A 26,869-nucleotide genomic window follows, 5' to 3' on the forward strand; every position below is an offset into this window, starting at 1 on the left:
TTGTAAAAATTTGCGGACATTTTTGATTTAACCTCTATTATAAATGTATCTAATTTTTCATGAGCGTCTGAATTTAGAATTTTGACAATTTTTTTTAATTTGGGTGGTAAATATGCATCATTATGGGCGCTGTAGAAGTATGATATTTTTATCTTCACATGAGGAATTAAAAAAATTATAAAGAATAGATTAAAGCTAGGAAAGCGAAAAAAGAATGTAGAGTCGTCAAGTTTATAGCCTGACTGCCTCAATTTTTGTTCAGGACGACCCTGGTGGTGCTGAGAAGGAAAATAAATATTGCTTTGAGACGTTATAAACATAGTAATAGTAATAATAGTAATAATAATTTATTAGCCAAAATATATTACAAATATAAAGCAGTTGAATGGCCTATCTCAGTATCCTATATTGGGTCATGGAAAATTATATCAAATGTAGAGTTTATGAATATTAAGGAATTTTCTTGCATCGATAATCAACAATAGTGTAATTTACGTAGTTTAATCATTGTATTTTATGTGTGCATCTCATTTGAGTTGCTGATCAATAGTAATTCCTAGTTACTTATTTTATTATCTGTTTTGTTAATGACGCTACGCACTACGAGCAATCGAGGATTTTTATTTCTTTTGAGTTCGGTTGTGTTCTTATGTCTGAAGTAAAAGTTATGTATTAGTCGATAATATAGACAACGAGTATAATACTAGTGTATTATACATATTAATATGGCTAGTACAAACAACATCTGTATGACACGTAGGTATTATAACATTTGTGTCAATAGCACCTGCTGCGCACCATTTGTCAGTCGTTTGAATACGAGAACAACATCTTGAATAAATTGTAAGTCATTTACTCACTCAGAAGTTTGTAAATATTGAGTATTTAGTGAAAAACCAGGCACTGTGTGCTATCCCCTTATGACCTATTGACTTGTAAGCTTATACTAGATAAATATTATTCAGAAAAAATATTTTTCAAAGATTCCTAAGAAATATGATTCAATAAAAATACAGTTCCAATAATATGACGTGTTTCCGATGGGGTATTTATCGGTATCCACAATTAGACGGGTCCAAACTAATAATTTTCTAAATTTGTTTGTGCCTTTCATCAATACAGCATGATAGATTTCAAATATTCGAAAATGCGTGGGAATAAAAGCGACACAGTAGAAACAAAACGATAGAGAAATTTCTTATTGTCGCATGTGGTACAACTGTCACGCGGACCGCCCACCACACGCGACGTTGTGGTGATGCACCGTGGTAACTGGTAATTGGTAATTACTAAATGCCAAATGGTAATGCCGTAATGGCTTCGCCGCTTCGTCCGTCCGACCGATAGACTATTATAACGTCTGTATAGCTAAATTTAATTTGTTTGTTCTCGGCTCTCAAGTTGCAAATTCTTGTGCGTCATTACTTGGTTAAGTTGTTTTGCATCGCGATTGCTATTTGAGCACGGACCTATAAAGTAACTCGTTTTTACTTATTAGTGCAATACATAACGCGTGTTCGTAACCAAACACAGCAAAGGCAAATGGTTCGTATGTGCCCGGCGGTCTGCCGTTTCGTGTTGTGAACGGGCGATCAATCGAGTTTAGACCCGTCCGAAGAATCGCCGTCTTGGCCGATTGATCGCTCTGTCTGGCCGCCAGTCCGGCTTTTGCCAGACGTGTTGTCGACAATGCTGCCAAAAACCTTCGCCGTTCGTTCGTCGTAGTGCGATTGCTGCGTGAACGGAAGAGAATCTAGATTAGGCACCTTGACAGGTAATATAATAGTTTTATTAGTCAGTATTCACATTTCAGACCAGGCAACTACCATATTTTATTCTAATCTATTTCCGACGTACATGACGCGGCCTGTAGTCGTAGTTAAATAAGTGCCAATGTGTGTATTCCGGGCATTCCGGCCGGTCCCTCCGACCCTCCTCTTCACCACCGGCTATCACATTAGAAAATTTGAATATGTATTTTTTTGAGGTTAAAACATCGTTTTTACAATTTACGCCGCTCCTAACCCGCCCCGCCAAACTGCTCAAGAGTCAAGCTGTGCAGTGTGCTGTGTGCACGCCACCATGCGCCGCCCTCGATATGCGTGTGACGACTTGGTACGCGTGCGCGTGTTTCATAAAACCGACTAAAGTCTAACAAGACAACAAAACGTTAACCCGGTTTTCGACTTCCGTTGTGTCTTCTGAACTTTTCACAGTAACTAGTAACAACTACCTATCCATTTTTTTTTTCAACTTTCGTAGCATTATTTTGGTGCTGTATAACGTGATAAAATACTGATACCTATTGACGTAGGTATTATATTATATTATAATATTTTAAAGTACATACTAGGTAACTTATGGTTTTTTGACATAATGTGTTACATTCATTTTTTTTGTTTTTATTCTAGATAAACCGACCAGAAAAAGACAATCATGTATTTATACAATATGACATTGCAACGGGGTAGCGGCATTACGCACGCTATCCATGGAAATTTCAGTGGAGGAAAAATACAAGAAATCTTAGTCTCTCGAGGAAAATCTTTAGAGCTAATGAGACCTGATCCAAACACTGGCAAAGTCCACACATTGTTAACTGTAGAAGTATTTGGAATTATTCGTGCTCTGATGAGTTTTAGGCAGTCCGGCGGTACTAAAGGTAAAATCTTGTTTTTTAACCATGTTTTAATTACCTTAACATAATATTTTTTTTTGCTAGGATATTTCAGCATTAATTCGTTCTTAACTCCATACATTAGTTTCAATATTCAATTATTTGATATAAAGCCGGGTCCATGTAGAGACAACAAAATTAAAACAAAACAATTAATTAAAAATTATGGTCCTGTCGTGATGGTAAAGTTGAGTTTTTTGCTTACATTTTTAGTATGTGTGGACCCGGCATAAGAAATGGCGTGTTGTGTTGCTTAAATGTTTGAGTAACCTTGAAAACAAGCAAACCAATGAAACAGAAGAATACTATACTCCGCGCCACGAGAGAACACATACGGTGGCCAACAAGTTTTTTTTCGCGCATCCTTACCAGTTTACCAGCTCGAGCGCAACCCGTTGAAGCGCTTCGATATTTGTTGACATCTGTATACACTGCGAATACAATAATAACATTTTTTCAATGCCGTTTATTCTTTTGTAACGTGTCCAGTTTCCCGGTTTCGCGCCCATATTTGTCTTTACTTTATTAACTTTATAAACTACAATGAATAATGACGATCAAGAAATCATCAACACGGCGCGTGTTTATATTGTGTTACTTGAGCCACTGTATGTGCAGACCAGCTGCCGCATGGTGGGGGAAATTTTGTCTCGAGACGACGGAGCGCAGTCATTTAGATGCGTGAGCCGTATGTGTTCTCTTGTGGCGCGGAGTATAGTTTCCAATATACTACTATTCCCCAACACAATGAATATATATAGTCGATTGTAGAATGTTCTTCAATTTTATTATTGTTTGAAAGTAAAATTTTATTGAAGTACCTATTTATTTTAATTTGTTTTAATATGTGTTAAAATTATACTTTAGATTACATAGTTGTTGGTTCTGATTCCGGAAGAATTGTTATATTGGAATATCTACCCTCAAAAAATGTCTTAGATAAAGTGCATCAAGAAACTTTTGGAAAGAGTGGATGCAGGCGAATTGTTCCGGGACAGTATTTGGCCATTGATCCAAAAGGAAGAGCTATAATGATTGGTATATCTTAAATAAGATCAAATAAATAAATATTTGTTACTAATTTTCAAACATTTACTCTAGGTGCTGTAGAAAAACAAAAATTGGTGTACATTCCTAACAGAGATGCTGAAGCACGGCTTACAATTTCATCACCTTTGGAAGCTAATAAAAGCAATACACTCGTGTATCACATGGTTGGAATTGATGTAGCTTTTGACAATCCAATTTTCGCTTGCCTTGAAATTGACTACGAGGTAAACAAAATGTTAGAATGTATAAAACCATATTTTTAACTAATTTTTGGGGAGAACTTCTGTATTTTGGTTTGCTGAAAATGGTGGTGAAGTATTTTTATTAATTTACACTTGCTTGAACGATTCAATAGAAACATTCCTCTATTTGTTATGAAAAATAACATTGTGTCACTATAAATAAGTATACAAAATTTCTTGAGGTTTGTAGTAGTGTTTGAGTCATGCACTCTGGTTATCCATAAACCTCATTATTCATGATATAATATTAGAATAGGGAGCTACAATAGCTATGAAAACGAAAAACTTCAGATATCTATTTCCATTTCTAACTTCACCATCAGTACCAATACCAAGATAAATAACAAAAATTGCAAATTTAAGTTAAAATATTTAAAATTGATTCAAGAAACTAAAGTTTATTCCATATTTCACTAAAATAGGATTGAACTTAAGTCTTATTTTAATATAACATCTTAAGGCCCATGACTTCATAATAAATAAATAAAATATAAATACCTTTATTTTATTCATGTTTGTAGGAAGTTGATGCAGATCCAACTGGAGAAGCTGTACAAACTACAAGGCAGACTCTTACATTTTATGAAGTTGATTTTGGTTTAAATCATGTAGTTCGTAAATATAGTGAACCTTTAGAAGAACATGCTAATTCTCTTATTACTGTTCCTGGTGATAAAGATGGACCGGGTGGTGTACTAATATGTTCAGAAAATTATATTACCTACAAAAATCAAGGAGAACAACCAGACATTCGATGTCCAATTCCACGTAGACGTGTAAATAGATTTTTTGATATAATGTTATTTCTATTTTATTTTCGTGCACTATAGGTATCTCTTGTGTGCGAGTATTTTTCCCACACCGGTCGTTAATGAGTGCTACAATAATCTAATATTGTGCTACATGTTTTATTGGATTATATTTTATATGAATGTAATTCCTTATTAGTACTATCTAACAATAATTAGGTAATATAAGTATATTAAGAGGGCGTCACGCCAACATTTATTTTCTACGTCTTACAAGAGCATAACAGTAATGTTTACTTTCAGTTTTATTAATTTTAATATCAGTCCAAATTTGCTTTTGAATAACACCTGTGACAAAAAACACAATGTTGTTACTTAGGTATGATACTTAAATTCACTGAATTACTAAAATTTATAAAACTACGTGAACAGCTGAACGTACATTTGGTATGTTATGCAATTATAAAATAGAGACAACAAATGCTGGTGTGGTATTAATAATTTATTAGTTTATTTTACATTTTCTTATAATGGTCACCATTTTAAAAATGACAAAAATGATATATGTTAAAGTTGATACATTGTTGCATAACATTAAACTGGCTGTTTATGATTAACAAGCATTAACAAAGATAGATCAAGTACTATTAAATTACTATAATGTAAGATAAACTACTCAGTACACAACATCATGGTTCACTGAGACCACATGGATGGACTACAACTTGAAAATAGTAACAATAAGACTGATACTAATATAATATAACAATAAGGCTGACGATAATACATTATCCCACATACATAGTGTAATATGTATTGAATTATATTAATGCACTATAGGTATCTCTTATGTGCGAGTATTTTTCCCACATCGGTCGTAAATTGAGTGCTATAGTAATAGATGATACTTCTATGTTTGGATTTTATTTAGTATAATTTCTTTCTGTACTGTCTAACAATAAACAGTGACATTTAAACTAGAATATCTACTGTATTTGATGAAAATAAGTAATTTGGTACCTTATACATAACTGTAATTATTGATTTGGTTTGATAATAATAAAGTTATTTTACATTTTCAGAATGATTTGGACGATCCCGAAAGAGGAATGATTCTAGTTTGTAGTGCTACACACAAGACTAAATCTATGTTTTTCTTCTTGGTTCAGACTGAACAAGGTGATGTTTTCAAAGTGACATTAGAGACAAATGAAGAGTTTGTTACAGAAATTAGACTGAAGTATTTTGATACTGTCCCGGTAGCTTCTGCCATGTGTGTCCTAAAAACTGGGTTTTTATTTGTAGCATCAGAGTTTGGTAATCAGTAAGTATTATAGTTGCAACTTGATTGATAACAAATAAGTATTAATATTTTCAAATTATACAGTTACCTGTACCAGATTGCTAATTTGGGTGATGATGACGACGAGCCAGAGTTCAGTTCAGCAATGCCTCTCGAAGAAGGGGATACATTTTTTTTTGCTCCAAGACAACTGAGAAATTTAGTATTAGTTGATGAAATGGATTCATTATCACCTATTATGGCGTGTCAAGTTGCTGATTTAGGTAATAATCTTACATTGTATACTTATCTTAATATGATGGGACTTGATTAAACTTTCCTACATAAATAGATTTACCAACAACTTACCATTTTTGATCATTTTGGTTGAAAGTTCAATATTGGTTGGGAAAATAAAATCGTTTAACTATCCTACAGCTTATTTGTTAATTAAACTAGTTGTGTGGAAACACTCGATACATTTTTATATTTCAAAAAGTTTATGTTCCTAAAGTAATGACCATTTTTCAATATTCATGGGTAATAACCTATTATTCTCTTTAAAATGATGATAAAATACACGATTTCACTGAATGTTAAATGATGCCAGTGTTAATCTGCGGATCTGACTTAGGAATTTCATATAAACTTAAATAGAAATTAAGCATATCACCAACAACTTACCATTTTTGATCATTTTGGTTGAAAGTTCAATATTGGTTGGGAAAAAAAATCGTTTAACTATCCTACAGCTTAGTTGTTAATTAAACTAGTTGTGTGGAAACACTCGATACATTTTTATATCTAGAACAGCGGTACTCAACCTTTTTATATCCGCGTACCACCAACATAGTTTGTCAATTTTCTAGACCACGAAACCTTTTTTTTTTGCTTATCTTAAATGAATAGTGAATACATTATTTTACATATTGTATGGAAATTAATTTTACTAGGAACTTGTAAATTGTTATAATAGCATTAATATGTACAATTGTTATTTATATTATTAATATCAAAAAAATAAAATAAAATTTACTTAAGATAATGAATAATTTTTCTTTGTACCACATACAAGCTTTCGGCGTACCACTAGTTGAGAAACACTTATAATACAGACAATTTTTCAATTTTCATACTAATACCTATTAACAATTAAAAAATGATGATAAAATACACGATTTGGCTGAATATTGAATGATGTCAGTGTTAATCTGCGGATCTGATTTAGTATATTTTCATGTAAACTCAAATAGAAATTAAACATATTACCAACAACTTACCATTTTTGATCATTTTGGTTAAAAGTTCAATATTGGTTGGAAGAAAAACTCGTTTAACTATCCTACAGCTTAGTTGTTGATTAAACTAGTTGTGTGGAAACACTCGATACATTTTTATATTTAATTTTACATTAAAAAATAAATGCAATTTTTCAATATTCATACTAATACCTAATAGCTATTTGAAAATGATGATAACATACACAATTTGACTGAATATTAAATGATGTCAGTGTTAATCTGCGGATCTGATTTAGTATATTTTCATATAAACTCAAATAGAAATTAAACATTTTACCAACAACTTACCATTTTTGATCATTTTGGTTAAAAGTTCAATATTGGTTGGGAGAAAAATTCGTTTAACTATCCTACAGCTTAGTTGTTTATTAAACTAGTTGTGTGGAAACACTCGATACATTTTATATGTTTATGTCTTAAAATAAAGACTATTTTTCACTATCCATATTAATAACCTATTAGCTATTTAAAAATGATGATAACATACACGATTTGGCTGAATATTAAATGATGCCAGTGTTAATCTGCGGATCTGATTTATAAATTTCAAATAAACTTTATCAAAATCAAACTTATTACCAACAACTTACCATTTTTGATCATTTTGGTTAAAAGTTCAATATTGGTTGGGAGAAAAATTCGTTTAACTATCCTACAGCTTAGTTGTATATTAAACTAGTTGTGAGGAAACACTCGATACATTTTATATGTTAATCTTCTAAAATAAATACTATTTGTCATAATTCAAAAATACCTTCTTAAAAATGATGATAAAATACACGATTTCACTGAATGTTAAATGATGCCAGTGTTAATCTGCGGATCTGATTAAGGATTTAAAATTACTTAAATATAAAACAACATCGGTTAAAACTTAAAAAGTTAAAGCTATGTTTTTTGAACTTTTTTCAATTATTTAATGCAGATATTGATTTTGTGTTTTAGCCGCTGAAGATACTCCACAATTATATATGGCTTGTGGTCGAGGTTCAAGATCTACCTTAAGAGTTTTAAGGCATGGGCTTGAAGTTTCAGAAATGGCAGTATCTGAACTACCTGGGAGTCCAAATGCAGTATGGACCGTGAAAAGAAGAGCGGATGGTAAGATTTTAAACATTAATTTTTAACACAAAATAGTTAACAGAACTTTGGATTAGTATTTATTTTCAATTTTATATTTGATAGTACTTAAACTTAAAAAGTTATTATATTTAAGTTTTAGGCTGTACCAATACTTAATTTGCTTGCTTTATCTTTCATTTATAATTAGGCAGGTACTAGGTTATTTATAAATTATCTTAAAACCTCCCAAAATGTCCACTCATATATTTGAATATTCTTATAAAATCTTAAAATCCAATCGTATATTAATGCGCTGGTGAATAGATTATAAAATCTATCAAACATCAGTTCGTTTATTTTTCAGGTATTGAATCACCGTAGTGGCTCTGAATCAAATAGGTAAGTTTTAGAGTTGGACGGGAGTGATTGAAGAAATCCATTTATAAAATAAGAACACTTCCTCAGCCGAAATAATTAAAGAAAAACGAGTTTCTTAATTTATGTTGTAAGATAAATTATAAACTGACAAGAAAATACTGGTGTATAATATTTTCACTGTTTCAGCATCTTGATGTTAATGGGATGAGTCCTAATATTGGACATTCCAACACTAAACAATCAACTAGTTGTCTACTATTGATCACAACGTAGTTTAACTTATTTTGATAAAATACAACTTCAAGTCTTCAAAAGTTTTTACCGTATTGATTCTGATTTTTGATTAATTTAATGATATAATATAGTTAATAACCTTTTCTGATAAATCAACTTTTTTCAATACTAGCCAACTTTTTATTTTGTTTCTTAAGAGATCATAGTTAAATTGTTTTACATTTTGTTTTCCTTTTTGATCCAAAATTTATCCATCTACCAACATTTAAATCAATATTTTATTATAATTTTTTTTGTTTTCATTCTTTCAGAAAATTTTGATGCCTATATCATTGTGTCTTTCTCAAATGCCACTCTAGTATTGTCTATTGGAGAAACTGTGGAAGAAGTTTCGGATTCAGGTTTCTTAGGAACTACGCCAACACTATCTTGTTCTCCATTAGGTGATGATGCTGTTGTACAAATATATCCTAATGGTGTGCGCCACATACGTTCTGACAAACGAATGCACGACTGGAAAGCCCCTGAAAAAAAGAAGATTGTTAAGTGTGCTGCTAATCAACGACAAGTTGTAATTGCCCTCGGTGGTGGTGAACTTGTATATTTTGAAATGGATCCGGTAAATAAATTATCTATTATTAATGACCGAAACTGTATACTCTACAATAATTCATGTGTATACCATAAAATCATCACATCATTTACTGATAGTTATGCCCAAATTAACTAAAAAATTAAACTATTTAGGTAGATTATAGAACTTTATATTGTTAAGATAATAATATTATGAATTTTACTATGACCATTTATGGTATTATATATTTATTAACTTAATTGCATCATTAATAATATGAAATATTAAATTTAATGAAATGTTTCAAATAAATTATTTTATAAGATGCTAAAAAAAAATAACAAATATGTCGCCTTCTAAAAGCCGATACATGCTCATTGAAGTGAACCATGTTTGTACATTTACCATACGATCAAAAATTGTATAACTACATTTAAATAAAGTGAGGTCATGTGCATTATACATTTGAATTATTTATTTTAAATTGGATAATTACAAAGATTTATAAAATTGATGCTAGATAAAATAGCAAATATGTCGCCTTCTAATAGCCGATACATGCTCATTGAAGTGAACCATGTTTACACATTTTTTTTGTTTTTTGACATAAAATTTGATTCTTAAATATTTTATTGTATATAATTTTAGTGATAATTGATGTATTTTCCTCTAGACTGGACATTTAAATGAACATAAAGATCGTAAAGAAATGAATTCTGATGTTCTTTGTATGGCATTAGCAAATGCCCCTTCTGGGGAACAGATGTCACGCTTTTTAGCTGTTGGTTTGACTGATGAAACTGTCCGTATCATTTCTTTAGATACTACAGTAAGTTTTTATTTTAATATTGTTTCTAATATTATAATATTAAATATTAATTTTGTATTTAAAGGACTGTTTAGTGCAACTTAAAATGCAAGCGATACCGGCCATGCCAGAATCGTTATGTATTGTAGAAATGGGCGCTAGTGATGGCGGTTCTTCAGATGAACCAGCTATGAATTCACTTTCAATGCTGTATTTGAACATTGGTTTACAAAATGGTGTTTTACTTCGTACAGTACTGGATGGTGTTACTGGAGAAATGGCTGATACACGAGCCCGTTACTTGGGAGGCAAACCTGTAAAACTATTTAAAATCAGAACCAGGGGAAATGAAGCAGTAAGTTGTAGTACCTTTAACAAATTATGATTTACAAGACGTGTTGTTTTAATCATGTCTATATTTTTTTTATAGGTACTTGCCATGTCAAGTAGATCATGGCTCAGTTATTATTACCAAAATCGTTTTCACTTAACTCCATTGTCATATGAAAGTTTGGAATATGCATCTGGTTTCTCTTCGGAACAGTGTCCCGAAGGCATAGTTGCTATATCTGGTAATACCTTGCGCATTTTGGCTTTAGAAAAATTGGGTGCTGTTTTCAACCAAGTTTCATTCCCGGTTGAATATACGCCCAGAAAGTTTGTTATCCACCCTGATTCTGCTCATTTAATTGTGGTTGAAACTGAACACAATGCCTACACTGAGCAAACCAAAAAACAGAGGCGGATACAAATGGCAGAAGAAATGCAGGAAGCTGCTGGAGAAGAAGAACAAGAATTAGCCAAGGAAATGGCTGAAGCTTTTTTGAATGAAGATTTACCAGAAAATATTTTTGGTGCTCCTAAAGCTGGTCCTGGAATGTGGGCATCATTAGTCAGATTGTTTAATCCAGTTCAAGGCATAACAGAAGCTGTTTATAGGTTCCCTCAAAATGAAGCAGTAATGAGGTTTGTATTAAATTTAATATGTTACATATTCATGTTTTTTTTTCTTGTTAATTAATGTCTGTATTTTGCAGTGTTGCTCTAGTGCGTTTTTCAAGTTATCCAGATTCACAGTTTGTTCTTTTTGGTGTTGCAAATGAACTTCACCTAAACCCAAGACATGTTACCTGTGGATATATTTACACTTATAAGTAAGTTAAGATGAATATGTTTTAAAACAAATTAAAATATCTAAATAAATACATCAGATTTTACTTAACAATATTGTTCTAATATTCTTAGTTAACATTTATTTTTATATTATATATTGTTGTTTTCAGAGTTAACCCAACGTGCACTTCTTTGGAACTGGTCCATAAGACTACTGTTGATAATGTACCAACTGCTATATGTGGATTCCAGGGACGTGTGATAATTGGTATTGGTAGAATTTTAAGACTTTATGATATTGGTAAAAAGAAACTCTTACGGAAATGTGAAAATAAAGTTAGTGAATATTTATAAATTATTATACTACTTTGTTAAATGCTTATTAAATTGTTACTATTTTACAGCAAATACCATTATTAATAATGGGAATTCGTGTTATGGGCTGTAGAATATATGTGAGTGATGTTCAAGAAAGTGTATATATGGTACGATATAAGCGTAATGAAAATCAATTAATTATTTTTGCTGATGATACACAACCTAGATATATTACTGCTATGGAAATTCTTGATTACAATACAGTTGCTACAGCTGACAAATGTGGAAATATTTCAGTGGTACGTTTTTTTTAATTTGTACTTCAATATACAATAAGTACATAATATAATATGTTAATTTAACTTAAAAATATCCATATAATTTGTATTTCTATAATATTGGTTTTTGTACCCTTCGTTTGTTTTTAATTTACTAATTCATTTGATAAATATAAAAAAATTGTCTGAGATGATGTTAATATCTCGCACACGTTAGACTTATGAGTTGTAAATGATTAATTTTTATTATGACTGATCAGACAATTTTATAAAAATTAAATTATTAGTATCTAGTAATTAGTATCTAATTATTAGTAACTATAATTCTTATGAAAAGTGAAAGGAAAAAAATAATCATTTATGTTTTAACAATTTCAGGTTCGCCTAGCTTCATCAATATCCGATGAAGTTGATGATGATCCAACAGGTAATAAAAGCCTGTGGGATCGTGGGTTACTTAATGGAGCTTCCCAAAAAGCTGATTTCATTGTGAATTTCCATATTGGAGAAATTTGTACTTCAATACAAGTATGTAATTTAATTAAAAAAATATCCATATAATTTGCATTTCTATAATATTGGTTTTTTTGTACCTTTCGTTTGGTTTTTAATTTACTATTTCATTTGATAAATATAAAAAAAAATTGTTTGATAATATGATGTTAATATCTCGCACACGTTAGACTTATGAGTTGTAAATGATATTAAATGTTGTTAATGATTTTACTATGGCCGATCAGACAATTATATAGAAATTAAATTATTATACTCTACTATTCGGAATGAGATCGTACCCCGGCAGCCAAGTCGTGCGCATGGGCGTGGCTTTATTCCGTGCCATTGTCCAATGCGTCGCCGTAGTATGACGTCTGACTTTATGTCTGACCACCGTCCGACGAAAACTGGTCGTCGCTGGGGTACGATCTCATTCCGAATAGAGTATAGTATATATTAATTTATAGATTTGATAAAACAATATTTACAATTTGAATTATTTATTTACAATAAACAAATACATTAATAAAAGACGTAGTTTTGAAACCAATTTAACTGTCTTGGAATTATACACTACATAATAAATTATATTAATGAGTATTTATATTTTGGTTTTTTAATTGAAGATTAAGTTATTTTAAAATGACATGCTTTTTTTTATAATTAAAAATATATTTAGTTACAATCTATACAACATCTGTTCAATAAGTAATTTTGATTCTAAGATATTATTTACATAGCGAGACTGACAGATAAGGGAGGGCACTTGTAGTGCCACCCTAAAATTGCATGCTAAAACTATTTATCAATAATTACTAATAAGTTAAGTCTGTATAAAATAAAATAAAAAATGATAGCTGTTTTTAATTTGATGAATTTTAATGTAATATGTCTAATGATATAATGGTTATATCACTTACATTTAAATTATAATTACAATCATATTCCTGACAATTCAAGTTTTGAAATTAATTCAAAACTTGTATTGTCCATATTATGTATTTATTATTTGTTGTTATTAATAAGTATTCTTATTTTTGTTCTAGAAAGCTACATTGATACCGGGTGGTTCTGAGTCTCTAGTTTATGCTACTGTGACTGGTACCATTGGTGTTCTCGTGCCATTTACTGCTCATGAAGAACAAGACTTTTTCCAGCACCTTGAAATGCACATGCGATCTGAGAACCCACCACTTTGTGGAAGAGATCATTTATCATATCGATCCTATTATTTCCCTGTAAAAGTAAGTTAATTAATTAACAATTTTTTTTTACAATATTTAGAAACTGATTTTTTCTTGTTAATGTAGAATGTTTGTGATGGTGACCTTTGTGAACAATATAATTCTATTGATATAGCAAAACAGAAAAGCATTGCAGCAGATCTTGATAAAACACCTGCTGAAGTGTCTAAAAGACTTGAAGACATTAGGACAAGATATGCATTTTAATTTATTACTTACCTTAGTTTTTTGTATTATATTTATTTTAAACAATTTGATATGTAATTAATTATATTTTTATTTAATAAGTTGTTCAGTTCAAATTTAATTAACAAAATGCCTAACTTTGTTACAATAAGTTCCTGGTCTAAGCACAGTGTGTCATGTTGAATACTTTTTATGTGTAATAGATCTATTCATAAGACCATGATATTGTTTTAGCATCTGAGTTCACCAAATAGTTTAGTAAACAATTTTTTGACCAAATTATTTTTCTTTGTCCTTTTTAATCTTTATCAACATTTGTATTCTTATTATTTTTGGAGGTAAATGTTTGTGCGTACTCCTTGTAGTTTATCCTAATCAATAAGACATTAAATATTCTGGTATGAAAATTTTATTATACTCTGGATCTTTCAACCCTCTTCTAATTTGTTCCCAAGTCAAGCACTGCATACTGCCTTAAAGGCGATTAAGGTATTGGTTGTTTTAATTGAATATAAAAAAGGAATGAATTTGAGCATAGGGCGGGAATTATTTAAAATTTCACGGGGGCCTGACATTTTCAACATCAATCCGATGGAACTTCCATCTCACACAACTAAAAATTTTATTTTTTTGGGTGGGGGGCTAAGACCCCTGCGATTTGCGTCTATGAACTTGAGGTAATATTGTCATATGAATAGTAGTAGAAACTTGTCTCAAGTGATGACAGAATAGATGGGTGGTACTATTTTAATTAATGGATCGCGGTTCACCATCCTGATTGCCGTAAAACAAAATGTCTAGCACAGTCATTAGTTGTCGGGGGGAAATGTGATGCGTCGTCTGTGAAAGGAAGGTACCCCTACACAACAGAAACAATGCTCCGCTGACGGTTTATTCGTTATTTAAAGACGCGATAGAACGAACACTGGTATTGTATTATATATTGACAATTACATTTGTATAATTCGAATAGGTTAATTTAAAATTCATCTAAAACTGTTCTAAATTATTCTTTAACATTTAGAGTTATTAAGAATAAATAAATAAATAAAAGTTGAGCCCGTATACAAAAACTAGGCCAATGGTAATTCGTTTGCAAAAAAAATATTTATAAGAAAATATTTTATAAAAAGGACCTCGTCTATGTGTATCGTATGTGGTTAGTCTTGTGAGAAAATAAATTTAGTGCATTAAAAAATAGTGTTAATGCCACTAAGGGTAGGTTTTTAATAGTGCTCGCCATTACACGTGTAATGAACTACACGGGTACACGTGTTCTTAACTGAAACGGGATTAAGGCCCGTGTAATTAAAATACACGTACATACACCCGTGTACCCGACATTACCCGTGTACCTATATACCCGACATTATCCGTGTACCTACATACCCGAAATTACCCGTATATTTTATTCTTCACGTGTCTGTGTTGAAACAATCGTGATTTCTCTATTTTTTTTTTTTTTTTTTAATAGCTCATAATAGTTAATTGAAGTGTGAGTAAAATAATAATTTAGGTAATTAATGTAGATAAATAATAAGACTCTATGATTATGTAAATAGGTACTTTAATATAAATTAGGGGTCGTGGTTATACACGGTTATTAGAGTACACGTGTACACGTAACCCGGGTACACGTACTAAAAATAAATTAAGATCCGTGTTTTTTATACACGGATATTTTTTACCGATACACGTGTATTTAATACCCGTTGGCCATTACCCGTGTAATTAATACCCGTTACACGTGTATTTAATACCCGTTACTCATGCATTTATTACCATGAAGTAGACACTGGACACCCCTGTAATTTTATTAATTCATTTAATAAATATACATACAATTATTTCAAAATCTTATATCTTCATTATTTAGACTTTAGAGATTGATACTTAAATAGTTATGAGTTTTAAATGTTATAATGTGTTATATTATGGCTTAGGTAGTAAATACAAATTAATTAATCTATTAAATTATTCTCAATCGTTAATCGTTATATGTAATAACTTATAGTATTATACGATTATTTTAAACTGGTTTTAAAGAAAAAAACCCAAAGTTATCTTATCGACAACTTTACGGCCTCGATAGCTTGTTACAATATTTTGTCAATTTTAAGATTGTTTCATAATTTATACAGTGTCTGTGTGTATGACGTGACGTTTCATATTCACTGTTGTACGTAATTTCATTATTTTAGTTTGAAAGATGAGTAATCGGTCAAAAAGTTGGGTGTGGCAATATGGTAAACGGCAAGGTGATAGGGCTTTTTGCGATTTATGTGATGATAATTCAAATAAAGAGTTTAGTTGTGCTGGTGGGTCAACAGGATCGTTCGGAAGACATTTAAAAGTAATACATAATGTCGGAAGAACTACTCAAAATCAAAGGTATGTATTTGGAACATGAATTATTTTGAATAGAAAGTTGGTAGTTTTAAGAAAATAGTAAATACTAAATACTTATAATAATTATTTATTAAAATAATGATCCTATACCTAATATAAAATACATATTTTGATTCCAATCCCCTCCTATTTTGTATCTTCAATATTGTATCCCCTACAGAGTACAGACCACTTAACATCAAGTTAGACCTATATATAGATATCATTATTGTTTAGATCACCGATATGGTAATTTTAAATAAATATATGCATTTTTCGATCCATGACTCATAATCCATTTTATAGCTCGTAAGGTTACGCTTTCATTTCATACGTGTCGTTCATATAATATTTCTTAAATATTTTTTTTATTTTTTCTCATACATTTTTGGTGGATATACAACGAATGCTAAAATTGATTAAAAAAATTAACTAACAAGTTTATTTAATATAATATCCATGTTAAATTTATAATAATTATAAAAATATTATTAAATTTAGTAGGTAATTTAATAATTAAGATAATCGTATTATATACAGCAATAGCTATCACCTATTTTATATAATATGTTTTGCATTTTTTCATAAGTATTTACTATTTTTAAGTTATTTGGTGTCTTTTTTATTCGGTTTGCTTTTGGGCGAGGGATCTTAAACCATTGTAATGTGTTTGGCTGAACCTTTTTCTTTAATTCAAAGCTTTTTGATTAATTTTAATTATTATTGTAATTAAATTATATTTCTTAGTGATGATAATGATCTTGAAGTAGAGGAGTCTAATACGATTATGACACATGGTTCATCATCATCATCTTCAAATAATTTAAATACCGATTGTTCTTCATCTTCAGAATTTCGTGAACCACCCCTCAGAAAACGACGTAGAACGTTTATGAATAAGTACCTTGAGCATAATAACATTTGTAGTTCTGAGAGAACAGAACAAATCCACCAAGCGTTAGCTAAAATGATTGCGATCAACCAAATGCCATTATCATTTTGTTCAAGTTCTGGGTTTCAACAGTTTATGGCTATCGTCGAACCAAATTATTTAATATGTAAAGAAGGAGCTATAAAACGAAGACTCAAAGCATTTAAATCGTCGGTTGAAGAACAAATAAAAAAAGAATTAAGAAATGCCAAGAGTGTAAGTTGTACATCTGACTGTTGGTCATCAATATCTCTAGAATCGTATATAACAGTTACTGCACATTTTATTGATGACCAGTGGTGCCCAAAATCTTACACTCTGACAACTCACCAATTGGAGGACCGCCATACAGCTCTCAATCTAAGTAATCAGTTGGAAACTACTTTTAGTAAATGGGAAATCGAACAAAAAGTTATGGCAGTAGTTACTGATAACGCAAAAAATGTTTTGAATGCTGTCAATTTACTTACTAATATTACAGAAAAAAATGACCTTACATGTTCCGCGCATACTTTACAACTTGCGATTAACAATGGTTTGAAATATGATAAAATAGAACAATTAATTCAATTAAGTAATAAAATCGTTGGTCATTTTAAACATTCAAATGTGGCCACTCAATGTTTAAAGACTAAGCAAGAACAACTTGGTTTACCAACGGAATGTTTAATTCAAAGTTGTAAAACCAGATGGAACTCCGTATTCATGATGTTGGATCGACTTTATGAAAATAGGTGCCCAGTATCAAATGTCTTTGCTGATCGCACAGTTACTACAGCAGCAATGGCACAAAAGTTCGAAGTAACCGAGAACCAATGGGCAGCTATAGAAACTATAGTTAAATTACTTAAGCCTCTACAAGTAATTACAACTGTATTTTGTGGTGAAAAGTATTGTTCAATTTCAATGGTCAGGCCTCTCCTTAACATTGTTATAGAAAAGCATTTACAGCCTCAGATAAATGACGATGAAATTGCTCAAAATTTCAAATACATTGTAATACAAGAATTAAAAGACCGTTTCAAGTTAAACTGGAATCCTTCTAGTGTTGTGTCTGCTCGACAAATTGCATCTTTTCTCGACCCAAGATACAAAGATTTAGAACACGAGGCAGCAGATGCAAGAGAAGAAATTCGAACCCGAGTCAAGAGTTTGTTAGATGATATAAGTGAACATAATGACGATATGCAAATTCAAACATCTGAGACAAAAAATAGCTTCGGGGGACTTGCGTTTCTATACGGTGATAAGGGCAACTGTAATACAGATGATTCTACAGTTCAATTTCAAAATTACTTGGCAGAACCACAATTACGGTTTGATTTTGATGCATTGGAATGGTGGAAGACGCGTGCAACGAAGTATCCATTAATGGTTGTTTTAGCTGTTAAGTATTTAGGGATACCAGCAACGTCAGTAAGTTCCGAACGGTGTTTCTCGACTGCTGGAAACATTGTGACGGCTAAGAGAAGTTGTTTGGCGCCCGAAACGGTAAATATGTTGGTTTTCCTTTATCAAAACAAACAATTATTGTAAGGAGATCAAGGGTGATTTGTTGTTGGTTTATTATTTATTTATTATTCATAACATTTTAGGAATAAATACTTACCAATATACCTCTATACATTATTAATATTATTGATATTATTGTTGCTACTATTTATTTATTTGTTTATACGATTTTGTTAGTTATTTTAATTTTTATCTATCACATTTTCTAAAAGTTTTGGATTTATTTATTTAGTCATTATTATGGCCTATATTTCGTGTTAACCAAAATATTACGTAATATTTTAACACAACATTAATTTATTAATTTATAATTTTTTTTTTCAAAAGAAATTCAAATTAGTAAAGTATATAACATATAAATATTCTATTATTTTTCAATATCAACTATCAATTTCTTAGATATATTTATTTACTCATGTTGAAATATACAATGAATATTAGTATTCGATTGTTGTAAGCACATTGTGCACATTTCTTAAACCGTCAAACTGTGTACTGTATTACAGTCATTGAAGCAGTTATTAGCATTTACAGCATTTATATTAAAGTACCTATTTACATAATCATAGAGTCTTATTATTTATCTACATTAATTACCTAAATTATTATTTTACTCACACTTCAATTAACTATTATGAGCTATTAAAAAAAAAAAAAAAAAAATAGAGAAATCACGATTGTTTCAACACAGACACGTGAAGAATAAAATATACGGGTAATTTCGGGTATGTAGGTACACGGATAATGTCGGGTATATAGGTACACGGGTAATGTCGGGTACACGGGTGTATGTACGTGTATTTTAATTACACGGGCCTTAATCCCGTTTCAGTTAAGAACACGTGTACCCGTGTAGTTCATTACACGTGTAATGGCGAGCACTAATATAAATGTAACATACAACTGAACTGCTTCAATGACTGTAATACAGTACACAGTTTGACGGTTTAAGAAATGTGCACAATGTGCTTACAACAATCGAATACTAATATTCATTGTATATTTCAACATGAGTAAATAAATATATCTAAGAAATTGATAGTTGATATTGAAAAATAATAGAATATTTATATGTTATATACTTTACTAATTTGAATTTCTTTTGAAAAAAAAAATTATAAATTAATAAATTAATGTTGTGTTAAAATATTACGTAATATTTTGGTTAACACGAAATATAGGCCATAATAATGACTAAATAAATAAATCCAAAACTTTTAGAAAATGTGATAGATAAAAATTAAAATAACTAACAAAATCGTATAAACAAATAAATAAATAGTAGCAACAATAATATCAATAATATTAATAATGTATAGAGGTATATTGGTAAGTATTTATTCCTAAAATGTTATGAATAATAAATAAATAATAAACCAACAACAAATCACCCTTGATCTCCTTACAATAATTGTTTGTTTTGATAAAGGAAAACCAACATATTTACCGTTTCGGGCGCCAAACAACTTCTCTTAGCCGTCACAATGTTTCCAGCAGTCGAGAAACACCGTTCGGAACTTACTGACGTTGCTGGTATCCCTAAATACTTAACAGCTAAAACAACCATTAATGGATACTTCGTTGCACGCGTCTTCCACCATTCCAATGCATCAAAATCAAACCGTAATTGTGGTTCTGCCAAGTAATTTTGAAATTGAACTGTAGAATCATCTGTATTACAGTTGCCCTTATCACCGTATAGAAACGCAAGTCCCCCGAAGCTATTTTTTGTCTCAGATGTTTGAATTTGCATATCGTCATTATGTTCACTTATATCATCTAACAAACTCTTGACTCGGGTTCGAATTTCTTCTCTTGCATCTGCTGCCTCGTGTTCTAAATCTTTGTATCTTGGGTCGAGAAAAGATGCAATTTGTCGAGCAGACACAACACTAGAAGGATTCCAGTTTAACTTGAAACGGTCTTTTAATTCTTGTATTACAATGTATTTGAAATTTTGAGCAATTTCATCGTCATTTATCTGAGGCTGTAAATGCTTTTCTATAACAATGTTAAGGAGAGGCCTGACCATTGAAATTGAACAATACTTTTCACCACAAAATACAGTTGTAATTACTTGTAGAGGCTTAAGTAATTTAACTATAGTTTCTATAGCTGCCCATTGGTTCTCGGTTACTTCGAACTTTTGTGCCATTGCTGCTGTAGTAACTGTGCGATCAGCAAAGACATTTGATACTGGGCACCTATTTTCATAAAGTCGATCCAACATCATGAATACGGAGTTCCATCTGGTTTTACAACTTTGAATTAAACATTCCGTTGGTAAACCAAGTTGTTCTTGCTTAGTCTTTAAACATTGAGTGGCCACATTTGAATGTTTAAAATGACCAACGATTTTATTACTTAATTGAATTAATTGTTCTATTTTATCATATTTCAAACCATTGTTAATCGCAAGTTGTAAAGTATGCGCGGAACATGTAAGGTCATTTTTTTCTGTAATATTAGTAAGTAAATTGACAGCATTCAAAACATTTTTTGCGTTATCAGTAACTACTGCCATAACTTTTTGTTCGATTTCCCATTTACTAAAAGTAGTTTCCAACTGATTACTTAGATTGAGAGCTGTATGGCGGTCCTCCAATTGGTGAGTTGTCAGAGTGTAAGATTTTGGGCACCACTGGTCATCAATAAAATGTGCAGTAACTGTTATATACGATTCTAGAGATATTGATGACCAACAGTCAGATGTACAACTTACACTCTTGGCATTTCTTAATTCTTTTTTTATTTGTTCTTCAACCGACGATTTAAATGCTTTGAGTCTTCGTTTTATAGCTCCTTCTTTACATATTAAATAATTTGGTTCGACGATAGCCATAAACTGTTGAAACCCAGAACTTGAACAAAATGATAATGGCATTTGGTTGATCGCAATCATTTTAGCTAACGCTTGGTGGATTTGTTCTGTTCTCTCAGAACTACAAATGTTATTATGCTCAAGGTACTTATTCATAAACGTTCTACGTCGTTTTCTGAGGGGTGGTTCACGAAATTCTGAAGATGAAGAACAATCGGTATTTAAATTATTTGAAGATGATGATGATGAACCATGTGTCATAATCGTATTAGACTCCTCTACTTCAAGATCATTATCATCACTAAGAAATATAATTTAATTACAATAATAATTAAAATTAATCAAAAAGCTTTGAATTAAAGAAAAAGGTTCAGCCAAACACATTACAATGGTTTAAGATCCCTCGCCCAAAAGCAAACCGAATAAAAAAGACACCAAATAACTTAAAAATAGTAAATACTTATGAAAAAATGCAAAACATATTATATAAAATAGGTGATAGCTATTGCTGTATATAATACGATTATCTTAATTATTAAATTACCTACTAAATTTAATAATATTTTTATAATTATTATAAATTTAACATGGATATTATATTAAATAAACTTGTTAGTTAATTTTTTTAATCAATTTTAGCATTCGTTGTATATCCACCAAAAATGTATGAGAAAAAATAAAAAAAATATTTAAGAAATATTATATGAACGACACGTATGAAATGAAAGCGTAACCTTACGAGCTATAAAATGGATTATGAGTCATGGATCGAAAAATGCATATATTTATTTAAAATTACCATATCGGTGATCTAAACAATAATGATATCTATATATAGGTCTAACTTGATGTTAAGTGGTCTGTACTCTGTAGGGGATACAATATTGAAGATACAAAATAGGAGGGGATTGGAATCAAAATATGTATTTTATATTAGGTATAGGATCATTATTTTAATAAATAATTATTATAAGTATTTAGTATTTACTATTTTCTTAAAACTACCAACTTTCTATTCAAAATAATTCATGTTCCAAATACATACCTTTGATTTTGAGTAGTTCTTCCGACATTATGTATTACTTTTAAATGTCTTCCGAACGATCCTGTTGACCCACCAGCACAACTAAACTCTTTATTTGAATTATCATCACATAAATCGCAAAAAGCCCTATCACCTTGCCGTTTACCATATTGCCACACCCAACTTTTTGACCGATTACTCATCTTTCAAACTAAAATAATGAAATTACGTACAACAGTGAATATGAAACGTCACGTCATACACACAGACACTGTATAAATTATGAAACAATCTTAAAATTGACAAAATATTGTAACAAGCTATCGAGGCCGTAAAGTTGTCGATAAGATAACTTTGGGTTTTTTTCTTTAAAACCAGTTTAAAATAATCGTATAATACTATAAGTTATTACATATAACGATTAACGATTGAGAATAATTTAATAGATTAATTAATTTGTATTTACTACCTAAGCCATAATATAACACATTATAACATTTAAAACTCATAACTATTTAAGTATCAATCTCTAAAGTCTAAATAATGAAGATATAAGATTTTGAAATAATTGTATGTATATTTATTAAATGAATTAATAAAATTACAGGGGTGTCCAGTGTCTACTTCATGGTAATAAATGCATGAGTAACGGGTATTAAATACACGTGTAACGGGTATTAATTACACGGGTAATGGCCAACGGGTATTAAATACACGTGTATCGGTAAAAAATATCCGTGTATAAAAAACACGGATCTTAATTTATTTTTAGTACGTGTACCCGGGTTACGTGTACACGTGTACTCTAATAACCGTGTATAACCACGACCCCTAGTTTTTAATTAACTTTTAATGGAGACTATTGGAATTTCATTGAGCCACGAGTCTATTACTCAATAATATAATAATATTATATTATTGTAAGCGCGGGGCCGGGAGACACCCAGAGGCAAAGACGACCACGTATAAGGTCTGGTCCCCGCGGGTTGTACGACTGAAGGGGCGCCCACGCGGTATTTTCATCGACCGCCACCGCGTGCTCTCTCCGTTCCCATGGCGATCCTCTGGGCTCGCTTTCGCTGGCAAGTGAATGCTTATAATGTATCGTTGCATCGTAGCTACGTATAATATAGGTAAGTCGTATAGCCGTACAGCCTGGTACAGGTAGATGTTAATATGCGCGATCGCGGGGCTAGGAGGACCGATCAATCGGGCGACGATCTCTTTTCTCGCAGTGGATGCGCGTTCGTTTCACGATGATATATATATAGGTACCTTCCTAGTACCTACTTATACTGTCATACTGACGCACGATACCTACATAAACTTTAATTTTATCTGCGTTGCAGCCTCGCAGGTAATAACTAATAATTGCAGAGTACCTTCTGTAGTTCTGTGTAATACATAATATCAATTATTATATACGTGTGAGGAGCGCGCACTAGCTGTCTGTCAGTCCGTCGTCAAAGGTTATAAAATAGGTATACATTACCTAATCAGACCTAATACCTATCAGACGCAACTAGCGAAATTTTTCTGTGGGGGGGAGGGGGGCTAAAATTGTATCAGCAGCACAGACCCTGATAATTTATATTTTAAACTAAAATATTATTAAAAAACTGAGGGAGCTACGGATGAAGCTGGGGGCTAAGCTTCCTAATTACTCTTATAATATCTATAGTCTTTTGATAAAATGATAATGGTAAATAATAGGTAATATTATAAGGTTCAACTATTAGTCATTTTTACCTATGGAAATCGGGGCTGACCTTACAATAGGATCCTTTGAACATTTTTTCCTACTGACTATACCCTATTAGGCTATTAACATATATATTAAGGGGCGATACACATTTCGACCTAAGTCGTATCCTTCCCTTTTCGGCTGATTCATTTTTCAGCCCAACCAAAAAGTGTAATATGTACTATATTAATTAATCTATTTAGAAATAATATAGGTACTAAAACCTATATAGTTGTTGTTATTGGTTATTAATTTTAATTGATTAATAATAACATTTTATACAACTTTTACAAAACTAAATACCTAAGTATTAGGTATACCTATCTATTTTATATTGGATATAAAATCATTATTATCCTTAGTATAGGCACATACATAGAGTAGGTACCTATAGTATTAATTCTGAAACTACCAATCACCAATGAATCTACACGTTTTTGTTAATTTAGATGCATCAACATTAAAAAAAAAAAACATCCGATTAACAATTTATAAAAAAAAAATAATTTTTTACTGCTCTGTTTGAAAAAAAAGAAGTTTCTATCTGCTCAGGACGTGAGGACACTCCTTAAATGTATTAGAAAAATCCCAGTTGGTACCTATCTATAAATGTTATTATTAAGTAAATTATACATATAGCTAACCAAAATATTAAAAAAAAAAAACAGAATTTGAATAACTTCTGCTTGAATTGAGAATAAAAGGGAGAGAGCATGCTTGGTGAACAACAGCACCCTGTGTATTATTAAACTCAAGGACCCGGCTGAATAAACCCACGCGATTTCACCGTCGTTGTTGGTCCTGCGGGAATAGATCTCTGCAGGCGACAAAAATTATTTTTGTTAAATTTCTTCTTGGGAGATGGGTACCACGCACGAAACGGACTTTCCAACACGTCGATTTTCGAATTGAAATATTTTATTTGCATCCGCTTGACTTGCTGCTATAGTGAAAGGGAATGATGACCCACAAGGGCGACGTCTCCTGTATGCTGCAATAGTAGCGGAGGCGAAATAAAATAAAATAAAATAGTCGCGAACAAATGAATAGAATAATTTGAACAAAGTTTAAATTTGTTGAAAAATTCTATCGTGGAATATTATATTTTTCACTTCAAAACACAATGCAGTATTTACGTGTTTCATTTCCCGCCAGGCAAATACGAGTTACGTCCACCATTAACCAAATGGCATTTTATTTATATTCGTTTATAAATATGTATATAATATTAATTGATAGATATCAAACTGTATGTAGGTAATCGAAAACAGTTTAAAACGTTGGTAGGTACTTATAGGTACTGAGGTACCTACTTATGTATTTAAACAATAAAAAATGCAATACTAGGTATAATATGCGTGTCTATATGTCAGACCATAGATTATTTATAAATTTATTATATATATATAAGTAAGCATACTACCTACACTATACAGATTAAAAATACTATATATAGTGTATACAAATATACAATATAGGACATAGGTATACCGTATACATGTATATTTAATCAATGCTCAGACGCGGAATTATGACTGTGAATATAATGTTGGGCAAATTTTATTTGACGGTGAATCTGAGGCATAAATATTATTTTTTAAACCATACATATATAATGAGTAATAACTAATAATCCGCTTATTTTTTTCTGTATAAGTTCAGTCGGTTTAGAACACGGTTTTTTATGGAATTACAATAGATGTTAATATGTTATCAAAGAGTTATATATGCTTGCATGCACATTACCTTCGGTGGGTACTTACTACTTAGTACCTACTATATATAATACGTCATTTAAGATTTAAGAAATTTAACAAAGTATAATATACATAATTGATTCAACATTTTCCTAGTAGCTTGTAAGAAAATCCGAAGAAAAAGACCAAATCAAAATTTGCAAATCGGACACCTATTTCCGAGAATGCAATTATTTAGAAATACTTTTTACATTAATATAAATTATAATATTTAGTAGTAGGCATTCAATTATTATTGTCCTCGTTGTCACGAAGTACGAACACATCAACAAATTGTCAATAATTGATATCTGTAATTTTTTCGTTGGTACGTCTCGGTATTAAGACAACATTTAGAATGAAAAAATATAAATTAAAAACGGAGTTATGCCTGAAGTGACTCAGGACTACGACATTGGCCATACTTGACCTCGAAACGGGCGCATCAAACTGATATAAAAATTACATTTATTATTTTATACTTATTCCGATTGACGTAGTTTATAGCAAAATAAATACTAAAACACTATTATAACAGTCCCTGCAATGTCATATCAGCCGTCGGCATTATGTATTGTGAATTCTTTAAAACGTAAACACGAATATTTACTTTAAAAGTTTTAACGATTTTGGAAATATATGTTTTTAAAAAAATGCGAAATCATTAGGTGCTTAATCATATTTTATTTTTCATCGTTGATTTTTTTACTTTATCGAATTCG

General features: G+C 31.0%; 5 protein-coding genes across 7 annotated transcripts; 3 read left to right on the forward strand and 2 right to left on the reverse strand.

Moving 5' to 3' along the window:
* Positions 1-1,285: 1,285 nt before the first annotated feature.
* LOC132942550 (splicing factor 3B subunit 3) lies at positions 1,286-14,270 on the forward strand. Of its 3 annotated transcripts, none has more exons than XM_061011077.1 (18): positions 1,287-1,774; positions 2,412-2,662; positions 3,545-3,715; positions 3,779-3,951; positions 4,491-4,745; positions 5,801-6,042; positions 6,106-6,284; positions 8,247-8,402; positions 9,287-9,594; positions 10,223-10,378; positions 10,443-10,712; positions 10,788-11,323; positions 11,395-11,511; positions 11,641-11,806; positions 11,875-12,087; positions 12,445-12,594; positions 13,608-13,805; positions 13,872-14,270. In XM_061011077.1, the coding sequence occupies exons 2-18, from the start codon at positions 2,437-2,439 to the stop codon at positions 14,010-14,012; spliced, it is 3,657 nt and encodes a 1,218-aa protein (XP_060867060.1). In that variant the 5' UTR covers positions 1,287-1,774; positions 2,412-2,436; the 3' UTR covers positions 14,013-14,270. The 3 variants fall into 3 exon arrangements, with proteins under 3 accessions (XP_060867062.1, XP_060867060.1, XP_060867061.1); XM_061011078.1 differs by lacking the exon at positions 1,287-1,774 and adding an exon at positions 2,055-2,310; XM_061011079.1 differs by lacking the exons at positions 10,223-10,378; positions 10,443-10,712; positions 10,788-11,323; ... (4 more) ...; positions 13,608-13,805; positions 13,872-14,270 and adding an exon at positions 8,728-8,762 and having other exon boundaries at positions 1,286-1,774; positions 9,287-9,425.
* A 1,930-nt stretch (positions 14,271-16,200) lies between these two features.
* Positions 16,201-18,019, forward strand: LOC132943590 (zinc finger BED domain-containing protein 6-like). Its single transcript, XM_061012624.1, has 3 exons — positions 16,201-16,382; positions 17,127-17,932; positions 17,988-18,019. Exons 1-3 carry the CDS (start codon positions 16,201-16,203, stop codon positions 18,017-18,019), a joined length of 1,020 nt encoding a protein of 339 aa, XP_060868607.1.
* Positions 18,020-18,068: 49 nt separating this feature from the next.
* Positions 18,069-18,954, forward strand: LOC132943996 (E3 SUMO-protein ligase ZBED1-like). Its single transcript, XM_061013196.1, has one exon. The coding sequence runs from the start codon at positions 18,094-18,096 to the stop codon at positions 18,844-18,846; it is 753 nt and encodes a 250-aa protein (XP_060869179.1). The 5' UTR covers positions 18,069-18,093; the 3' UTR covers positions 18,847-18,954.
* Positions 18,955-20,116: 1,162 nt separating this feature from the next.
* Positions 20,117-21,002, reverse strand: LOC132944013 (E3 SUMO-protein ligase ZBED1-like). The gene has a single exon (XM_061013221.1). The coding sequence runs from the start codon at positions 20,975-20,977 to the stop codon at positions 20,225-20,227; it is 753 nt and encodes a 250-aa protein (XP_060869204.1). The 5' UTR covers positions 20,978-21,002; the 3' UTR covers positions 20,117-20,224.
* Positions 21,003-21,051: 49 nt separating this feature from the next.
* On the reverse strand, positions 21,052-22,870 carry LOC132943591 (zinc finger BED domain-containing protein 6-like). Its single transcript, XM_061012625.1, has 3 exons — positions 22,689-22,870; positions 21,139-21,944; positions 21,052-21,083 (listed from the first exon to the last, which is right to left on the reverse strand). Exons 1-3 carry the CDS (start codon positions 22,868-22,870, stop codon positions 21,052-21,054), a joined length of 1,020 nt encoding a protein of 339 aa, XP_060868608.1.
* Between the last annotated feature and the right edge of the window lie 3,999 nt (positions 22,871-26,869).

This window comes from Metopolophium dirhodum, chromosome 4, assembly GCF_019925205.1.
Source record: "Metopolophium dirhodum isolate CAU chromosome 4, ASM1992520v1, whole genome shotgun sequence".
NCBI classification, from domain to species: Eukaryota; Metazoa; Arthropoda; class Insecta; order Hemiptera; family Aphididae; genus Metopolophium; species Metopolophium dirhodum.